General features: G+C 38.6%; 1 protein-coding gene and 1 pseudogene across 12 annotated transcripts in view; one reads left to right on the forward strand and one right to left on the reverse strand.

The window, feature by feature from the left end:
* Nucleotides 1-9,996, reverse strand: part of MAP4 (microtubule associated protein 4) — a 156,705-nt gene that overhangs the window by 60,067 nt on the left and 86,642 nt on the right. For 11 of the 12 annotated variants that reach the window (XM_015591711.2, XM_025048916.1, XM_025048917.1 and 8 more), the window contains 2 exons: nt 8,143-8,271; nt 2,471-2,584 (listed from right to left, as the gene is read on the reverse strand). In XM_015591711.2, the coding sequence (XP_015447197.1) occupies nt 2,471-2,584; nt 8,143-8,271 (243 nt within the window). The remainder of the gene's footprint in view (nt 1-2,470; nt 2,585-8,142; nt 8,272-9,996) is intronic. The other variant, XM_025048918.1, reaches the window with a different exon arrangement.
* Nucleotides 5,143-5,258, forward strand: LOC112482113 (annotated as a pseudogene).

Genomic DNA, 9,996 nt, shown 5'->3' on the forward strand with positions numbered 1-9,996 from the left:
TAGAGGAAGATAGATGAAAGTGAGAGCTTCACAAGAACAAAGTTGCAGAGGCGTTCAGTCGGCAAATACTTTTTAAAAATTATTTTTATTTTCTCACTTTTTAAAATATGTTTTATTAAGTATAGTTGGTATACAATCTTATATTGGTTATATTAGTTTCAGGTGTACAATATAGCGATTCATCATTTTTATAACTTATAATGTGATCACCCCAATAATTCTAGGAATCATCTGTCACCGTGGAAATTTATCATGAATTCTGACTATCTTCCCCCCGACCCCCATTTTTTAAATAACAGTTGGCATACGAGGCATTTAATATTTAAAATCAACTTTATATACTGCCATAAAGATGTAGACCTAAGGACCAATGAAAAACAAAGCAAGAAGGTTTTACATTAAAAACTGCTGATATTCTCCAGGTTTTGGCTATTTGTTAATAGACTATGTCTCTGCAGTGTCACGAGTCAATGTTGATTGGCTACCTTCTAGAGCGTATTACAAAGATTCAAAATACCAAAGATTGAGCTCTATGTCCAACATCGAAATATATAATAAGGAACTGTGAGTCTTAATTTCCTCGTCTGCAAAATGAGATTAATACCCTCTTCCAACATTAGAAGACAATTTTGTGAAAACGCTTTGCAAATTATTTAGAACTAGACAATGTAAAAGGATGATTATTATGCTGTCCACTACCAGACTAGGGGTTTTAATAACCTATTGATGGTCCTTGCCATCAAGATTATTACAATTTACCTAGAGAGGCAAGATTGACATATATCAAATAATGCAAAATGTATAATATGAACGAGGTGGTATAAGAGTTTAAAAACAACCACGAGGACCAGAATAATCACAGGAGGCTTCAGAGAAAAAGCAAGAGCAGGAAGAGATGAGAGAGTAGCCAGTTTCAAGGATGGAGAGCCAGGAAGAAGATGAAGGTGCCGACAGGACTATAAGGGACTATATAAGGTTAGTTCTAGGACTATAAGGTTAGTTTGATGTAAAGAGATCTTGCATACCAGTGAGGGAAAACGAGATTAAAACAATGGAAAAGGATCTGGAAAGCCAGAGAAATCAGCCTTGAAGAGAAAAAAAAATAGGTGTCTTAAGGTCTTAATCATGAAAATGAGATGATGAATACAGAACAGGGACTCTTTGGGGTGATCAATAGAGCAGGTCTATTCAGAATGAATTTTAAAAGGGAGCAGGAAGTCTGTCAGCAGACTACTGAGGGGGTCTAGGTGTGAAGTGACAGGGGTTAACGCTGGGGAAAAGCAGAGGGAGCAAAAAGGAAGAGAAGAAAGATGCCGTGAGGGAAGAAGTCAATGCGACTGAATGACTGTGAATGACTCACTAACGAGTGAGCTGAAAAAAGAGGCGTGGAAGCCAAATTCAAAGTATGAGGAGAGTAGCTGGGTAGCATCGAAGCCAACTCATTTAACATCTTTCTCCCAAGAGTCCAACGAAAAGCCTCAATTAAACATATCATTAGCCAGGATCTTTACAAATACAGACTAATAAGCAGTTTGAAGTGGGACTTACTGATGGGGGGCACTACAGGAAATCGGAATATGTCACCCTAAAATATGCCCCTTTGACTGAAAAACCATTTTGAGCTGAGGGCAATAAAGCAACAGCAAACCTAGAAAAAAGCTCCCTACTTTCTGCCTAAAGGCAGGCCATAAATTCTTTTACTAGAGATAAACTCTTACCAGCCAGAGAGGTCTGCAAACAAACCTTACTCGGCTCCCTCGCACTCACCTTCCCAGTTTGCCCGTCTCTGAAGCCTAAAATCGCTTCCCTTTGTCCTGTCATTTCTCTACAAATTTGTTTTTTGTCGAAGATGCTACAGAAACTGAAACTCTAAGCAACTGAGTTACTTTTCTCCTATGTGGTGTATGCCGTATGCATTAATAAACTATTTGTTCTTCTCTTGTTAATCTGTCATTTTGTTAAGAGTCCTAGGCTGAAAACATAAGGGGTATAGAGGTAGAATGGATGAACTTCCCCTACAGAACCCTGACCACATTCCTGTTAAAAGTTATACAAAACCAGAAATGAGGATACTACTAGTTGATAACGAAGACCTGTTTAATGTTTACTATGTAATGGACAGTGATGCGGAAGCGCTTTTACATGCTTTTATCTAATCATCACAACTTTAAGGTAGGAACTAGTGTCGGTCCCATCTGATAAAGAAACCAAAGTTTAGGGAGGCCACGAGGTAGTAAACAGTGCACACAGAACCTGGCCTGAGGATACAGGATTCAAGATCCTCTGAGAGGAGGTCAGCAGGGTGAGAACCCAACTGAGCATTCTCTCTCGTGATTGCTCTAGAAAGCCGCTCGTCCCAGCCAGAGCCCCTAAACATGACTTCGCCTGGTGGTTCACTTCAAAGGTGACGGGGTGACGGCCGTGTTAACTGTCTGGAGTTAAGAAAGAAACCCAGTTAGAGAAGGCATACCGTAACTGTCTTTCAGGGGCTCGTTTTGTTCTGTAAAGGCTGAAGTGCTGGCTGTTCCACTGGGGAAAAAGAGCAAATCTTCGAGGCCATCATCACGGTGCACCTTAAAGGGATCTGGAATAAAGAAGGAATTCAAAACTCATTCCCAATGAATACGACTACGAAGACAGCACTCCTTGTTATCCTGTGATGAATACTGATTAGTTACACATGTGGTGTCAATAGAACGTTAAAACAAATGGCGATAATATGTGACTGAACATGGTAATGAATCTAAATATTCACTAATTCATTTGTTATGAGTTAAAAATATATCATCTCATATGCTCTAAGATTTGATTAAGATTCTCTAAATCAAACAGCCAACAAATATACAGAAGTAAAAGCACAACAATGCTCAAGTCTACGGTCTACCAAAAGGTAAATGTACAGGTACAATTAAACTTTCAATATATTTTTACGTAGACATTCACTTTAGGTTATTTAAAAAAATAAAAAAAAAAGACACCCAGAACAAGTTTAAAAAAAAAAAAAAAAAAAATAGACAGTTTAAAAAAAAAAAAAGACATTTTTACCTCACATAGACATCAAGAAGAAAACTGCATTTCAAAGCTTCCTAAGTGAGATGGTGAACAGCAGGCATCTCGAGAGGAGAAATACTAGACTAAGCAGGGATGAGAAAAGGCACTTTTTCAAAACATCAGGTAAACTGTGTGCCTTCTTACAAGAAAAAAGAGCAAAGCTAGTCAGGCCAAGCAATAATTCTGCTCTTGAAGACGACCTCAAAATTTAGCACAGGTTACCCTGAAGACGTAAAGACACAGATTTCTGGTCCCTAAGAATCTGCATTGTAGTTCCTTGGTGATGCTAACGACTCACCCCCTTAAGGTACTTCAGCTGTCAGAGGAGGCTGCCGAAAAGCCCAAGCCTGGAGAGAATGTTCTTTCCTGGGGCTCGGAGGCAGCTGCACCGCCCTCTTCTAGTAAGGGGGTTCAGGACAGCTGGGGAACCAGAACAAAGACAAAGCAGACCTAGAACTTTTGCGGGGTAGAGGAGGCCCCGATGCCGCTTCTTCAGAACAGCAGGGGAGCTGACTATGCGAGAGGTTACACACATGCGTCCTCCGGGTCTCCCCCAGTGAGGAGTAGAGCTGCTGCTGGCTCGGCCTCTCACGTTTCCACTGAAGGAAAACAGGATGCTTAAAGCATCGAGGAGAATAACTGCTGTATGGCTGGCACGTCAGGACAGGAGATTGCTAAATCACATGTAACAATAAGTGATTTCTACAAATTCCTGTCATTTATTCATTACTTGTTTACTGTGTACCTACAGTATGGCAGACCCTGCATGCTCTAATGTCCCAAAGAGGTACAAGGTCGAGGTTGAGAATCCTTAGCAGAGGAGTGCATTTTAGTTCAAGTCAAGGAAGGTCTTTGCTCAATAAATATTTAAGCTAAGACTAAAAAACTGAGCAGCTGGAGGAGGGAGGAACACCTTTTTTGTCCATCGACTACATTCCCTCGCTTAGTGAGCTCATCCAATCTCACAATTTAAAATTCTACCTATAAATTAATGACACTCAAATTTATATCTCCGGCCATCTAGACCTTAATTTCCTGAATTTTATATCGAAGCGCCAGCTCTTAATGTGTAGAATAAAGCCAAAATGTGGCACGATTCTCAAACCACTCCTCATACAGTCTTCCCATTCCTAATGGCATTTTTTGGTAAAAAACACTGGAGTCATCCTTGACTCCTCTTTCATACACCACACCCAATTAACCAGAAAATCCAGTTGTTGTGACCTTCACAATGTCCCCTAGAATCTATTTCTGCCCTACCTCCACTAATTAGGGTGTCTCACAAGGCTGCAGTGGAGGCGCTGGCCAAGGCTGTGATCACGTGGGGCTGGAGAGCCTGCCTACCCAATGGCTTACTCACATGGCTGCTGACTTGAGACCTGTTTCCCCTGTGTTTGCCTCTCCGTAGCAGTTGGCTATGGCCAGGGTGAGCGAACCCAGAATGATCTAGACAGAAGCCACAATGTCTTTTGTAATCTAATCTTAAAAATGACATACCATTATTTCTGCCATATATTCTATCAGTCACATAGACCAAGCTGGCACAGTGTGGGAGGCGACTATACCGAGGTGTGAATACCAGGAGGGAGGGATCATTGCAGCCACCTTGGAGGTTGGCTACCACCCTTGACTTTCAGGACTTTAAAGTCTTCCGAGTCTTCTTCAATCTCAAAAGTGGCCATTCCTTTGAAGTAATCCTTGCTGGTTCCTCTTCTTTCTGACTTGAATAAGTAATTAAAAACTCCTCACAGAGAAAAACGCTGGCTGAGAAGGTTTCACTGATTAATTCTACCAAACATTTAATGAAGAATTACAACCAATTCTTCACAAACTCTTTCAAAAAAATTAAAGAGGGGAGAACACTTCCCAACTCATTCTGAGACCAGCATTACCCTGACACCAACACTAGGCAAGAAAACTACAGACCAATATCTCTTCTGAACATGGATGCAAAAATCCTCAACAAGTGTTAATATATATGCCGGCATATAAAAAGAATTATAGGACATGTTTCCACAGTGTAGTGGTTAGCAAGTCTGCTTTACACGCAGAAGGTCCTGGATTCACACACCAGTGGAGCCACAGTCCATGGTCTACGCCCATGCCACCCTGAACAAGCCCGATGTCTGATCTCGGAAGCTAAGCAGAGTTGGGCCTGGTTAGTACTTGGATGGGAGACCACCTAGGAAGACCAGGTGCTGTAGGCATAAAAAACAAAACAAAACAAAACAAAAAAAACCCTCCGCTAACACCACATTTGATGGTTTCCCTCTACGACAAGGAACAAACCAAGAAGGTTCTCATCCACTTCTCATCTTTTATTTAACATTGTACTAAAGTTTCTAACTAGAACAACTAGGCTGGAAAAGGAAATAAATGGCATCCAGATTGGAAAGGAAGAAGTAAAACTCTATTTGTAGATGACATAATCTCATATATAGAAAATCCTAAGGAGTCCACTAAAAGACTACTAGAACTAATGAGGTCAGCAAGGTTGGAAGATACAAGATCAATATGCTAAAATCAGTTGGACAGCCTTACCGTTGTAATGAACAATCTGAAAATGAAATTAAGAAAATTCCATTCATAGTGTCAAAAGAATAAAATATTAGGGACAAACTTTATAAAGGGAGTATAAAATGTGCACTCTGAGAACTACAAAAATATTGTTGGAAGAAATGAGATGTAAATAAATGGAAAAACAGTCCACGTTTATGGACTGGAAGACCTCAGGTGGCAAAACTCTCAAAACTGATCTGTAGATGCAATGCAATTGCTCTCAGCATCCCAGCTGATTTCTTGATAGACATTGATGAGCTAATTCTAAAATCATATGGAATTGCAAAGGACCCAGAATAGACAAACAATCATGAAAATACAAAACAAAGTAGGAAGAAGACTCTCACTGCCCAACTGCAAAACTTACCAAAAAGTGACAGCAATCGTGACAGTACAGTACTGGCATGAAGACAGAAACACAGATCAGTAGAATAAACCTAAGAGCTGAGAAACCATATGTCTATGGTCAACAGATTTTCGACAAGGGTGCCAAGACCATTCAACAGGAAAAGAACCGTCTTTTTAAAAAATTGAGCTGGGACTACTGGATATCCACATGCAAAAGAATGAATTTGGACCCCTGCCCCTCACCATATAAAAAAAGTTAATAACTTATGGGGGATCAAAGCCCTCAATACAAAAACTAAAATCATAAAAATTTTAGAAGAAAATGTAAGAATAAATCTTCACGACCTCAGATTTGGTGGTGGATTCTTAGACATGACAGCAAAGCCTGAGCAACAAAAGGAAAACCAGATAAATTAGATTTAGATATTAAAAACTTTTATGCATCAGAAAACACTAGCAAAAAATTAAATACAACCCACAAAATGGGAGAAAATATTTGCAAATCATAAGTCTAATAAGGGTCTAGTACATAGAATATACGTATAGAACTCTAGAGCACAATAAAATGACAAACAAACCAATTAAAAACTCGGCAAAGGATCTGAATAAACATTTCTCCAAGGAAGATACACGAATGACCAAAAAGCACACGAAAAGATAAAAAAAAAAGACAATAAACATCGTTAGTCACTAGGAAAATGCAAATCAAAATCACGATGACATATCATTTCACAACCATTAGGTTAGCTATAATTTCAAAAAAGGTAGGGTCGAGTGGTGTCAAGAATGAGGAAGAATTGCAAACCTCATGCATTAGGGTGGGGATGTAAGATGGAGCAGCTATTTTGAAAAACAGCTTGGTAATTCCTTTAATGATGAACGCAGCGCTACCATATGATCGGCAATTCCAATGTAGCTATATACCCAAGAGAAATGAAAACATACGTCCACACAAACACTTGTACGTGAATGTTTAAAACATCATTCGCAATAGCAAAAAAAAAAAAAAAGACTACGAAAACAACTCAAATGCTCATCAACTGATGAATAAATGTGGTGCACCTGTACCTCGGAACACTACGTTTTCATATAAAAAGAAGAAGGTGCTGATCTATGCCATAAAATGCATGGACCTTGAAAACATGTGCTTAGTGAAAAAAGCCAGTAACAAAGGACCACATATTATATGATTCCATGTACATGAAATGTCCAGAAAAGGTAAATTTATAGAGACAGGAATCAGATCAGTGGTGGCTTAGGGCTGGGGAAGCTAAGGAGATAGTGAGTGATATCTAGAATACAGGGTTTCTTCTTGAGCTAATGAAAATGTTCTAAAATTGACTCTGGTGATGGCTGTGTATACATGGGAATGTACTTAAATCCACGGAATTGTTCATTTTAAATGGGTATCTGAATTAAATCTCAATGAAGCTGTTTCTAAAAATTGCCATATATCTAGGATAGCCAATAATTAGAGGATAGTCCATATCATCAACTACTAGGTCATTTGGAACCGGCTATGAACACCTTATAAGTTAGATAGCAGTGACAACAACAACAAAAAAGCCATATGTAAGTAGAAACGACATGAGCTCGCAAACTGGCTAGCTCCGACACGGAGGCCCCTCTGCAATCCGGTCCTCCCGCCACTCCCAGCTCTAGGCAACTGCAGATACGCTCTTTGTCTCTACAGATTAGTTTGAATTTTATAGAAATTGGGTACGAGTCTTGGTTTTCTCTTCTGTCCAATGAGTATAATATATATTTTGCAGAGTTAGGTAAAAAAAAAAAAACAAAAAAAAACACACATATAATACGCATACGAAGCCTCTAGCACATACAGGCATTCAACAAATGGTGCTATTATTACTGTAATAATTCTTTTTGGAAGAATCAAGGTTCTGTGGTACTACTGATCATTCAGTCTTCAATAAATATAAATTTCAGTTAATTTACTCAAAACAGGTTTTGAAGGGGAGAGAACTCAAGGGGGCATGTGACTCAGAAAAAGAGATAAACAGATAGGAGAAAGGGTCAGCTAAATGGTCAGGGGAAATAATTATACCTTGGCTGTGCTTTACGAGTTATATTTAGGCTAAAATGTTGTGCGTGAGTGGTGGCTGTGGCCTTTTCCTGTTTGTATCATAGTTCACATTCACCAGTCGCAGGCAAGCCCACACTTACCGGTCTGTATAGGATTCATTACTTGCTCGGGTTCAAAGCAAAAGTTTGTATTTTCTGGCCAGTTCTGGCTGTTCTGATACCCCTGGTAGGCCATTTTCTCTTCAAGGAATTCAGTCGGGGACCTTTCAACTAGAAATGAAACAAAAGTTACAAGGTACCACTGTTTTCTCCTCCATTAGAGCAGAGTTGCTCTAAGTATCACAGCTACTACAACGCAATCACACCTAGCTAATGCCTTTGACGAAAACGTGAAAAGTACTGGAAGCAGAAGTTTGCTATAAGGTTAAAATACTACAGAGGACTTCCGGTTATGGATGCTTGAATATGTTAGTGACTTTTATCCGCAGAAGAACAAGTATGAAATTGGACAAAATTGTCAAAGGCATCACTGCGAGTCACTGAAGTGAAAAAAAAAAAGAAAGAACAAAGAAAAGCAAGATCTAAATAAACAGAGAGGTGTACCATGTTCATGAACGGGAGACTAAAATGGCGATGCTCCAACTTACCCATAGATTCGAGGCAACGACAACTAAAAATCCTAGCTGGAATTTTTTGAAGATACCAATAAGATCATTCCATAATTTATATGGAAATGCAAAAAAATATAGAAAAGCCAAAACAAATTTGAAGAAAAATTGGAAGACTTACATGTCGTGATTTCAAAACTTACTATAAATGTACAATAAGCAAGTCAGTGTAGTACAGACCACACATTAGATAAACGAAACAGAAAGAAATCTATACAGCTGTGGTCGACCAGTTTTTAACAAAGATGTCAACCTAATTCAATGGGGAAAGGATAGTTTTCTTCAACAAATGGCACAGAAACAATTGGACACTTACCTCCCACCATAAGCCAAAACTAATTCCAAATGGATTAAATATAAAGAACTAAAACTAAAAAAAAAAAAACGTGTAGAACAAAACATAGGAGAAAAGTCTCTGTGACCCTGGATTAGGCAAAGGTACCTCAGACATGTCACCAAAAACATGATCCATAAGAGAAAAAGAATGATAAACTGGACAAGATCAAAATTTAAAAGTTTTGCTTTTCAAAGCTATCATTAAGAAAATGAAATGAGAAGCCAGACTGGGAGAAAATATTTGCAAATCATAAATCTAATAAAGGACTTGAATGCAGAAGAGATTAAAATCTCTCACAACACAATTATAATTACAACCTACATCAGATAAAGTTTAATGAAACCATTCATTTATTACATTAAAAACATAATATTTATACATAACTTAAATATTGGTCCATATAGTGTTTGTTCAAAATTATGTTCAGGCGTGTAATATGAGGAAACAGGTATTTCACTCTAACTTTTGGTTTAATTTCATTTAGACTTGCAACGAACAACAGTGTGTACAGCTTTTATTCTTTCTTCCTACACTTTATTCTGAATATCTTTATGAAAATGTTATTCTGTCTGTTGAATCTAATGATAAAAAGGTGAGACTTGGAAAAAAAGAAATCTCTTACGACACAATTATAAAACAACTAACTCAACTTTAAAATGGGCCAAAGATTTCAAAGGGTATTTTCAACACAGAAAAGCTACGAATGAATACGCACGTGACAGGGAAAAATCTACAAATGAATAATACACCCGTGAAAAGCAGCTCACCATCCTTAGTCGTTAGGGAAATGCAAATTAAAGCCACATGAGCGACCACTACCTTCCACTATTGCTAACCGCAAGGCAAACTGAGAGGTGGCAGGACTGTCCCTCTTTTATTACTAGCCAACTCCAGGCTGCCTCTGGGTGCCGTTTCCCCTTCAAGGTGGCCCTTTATTTTCATGCTTCATGGTATCATTTAAATCTGATTTCACCCACGTGACATGGTGTA

Source organism: Pteropus alecto, unplaced genomic scaffold, assembly GCF_000325575.1.
Source record: "Pteropus alecto unplaced genomic scaffold, ASM32557v1 scaffold156, whole genome shotgun sequence".
Lineage (NCBI taxonomy): Eukaryota > Metazoa > Chordata > Mammalia > Chiroptera > Pteropodidae > Pteropus > Pteropus alecto.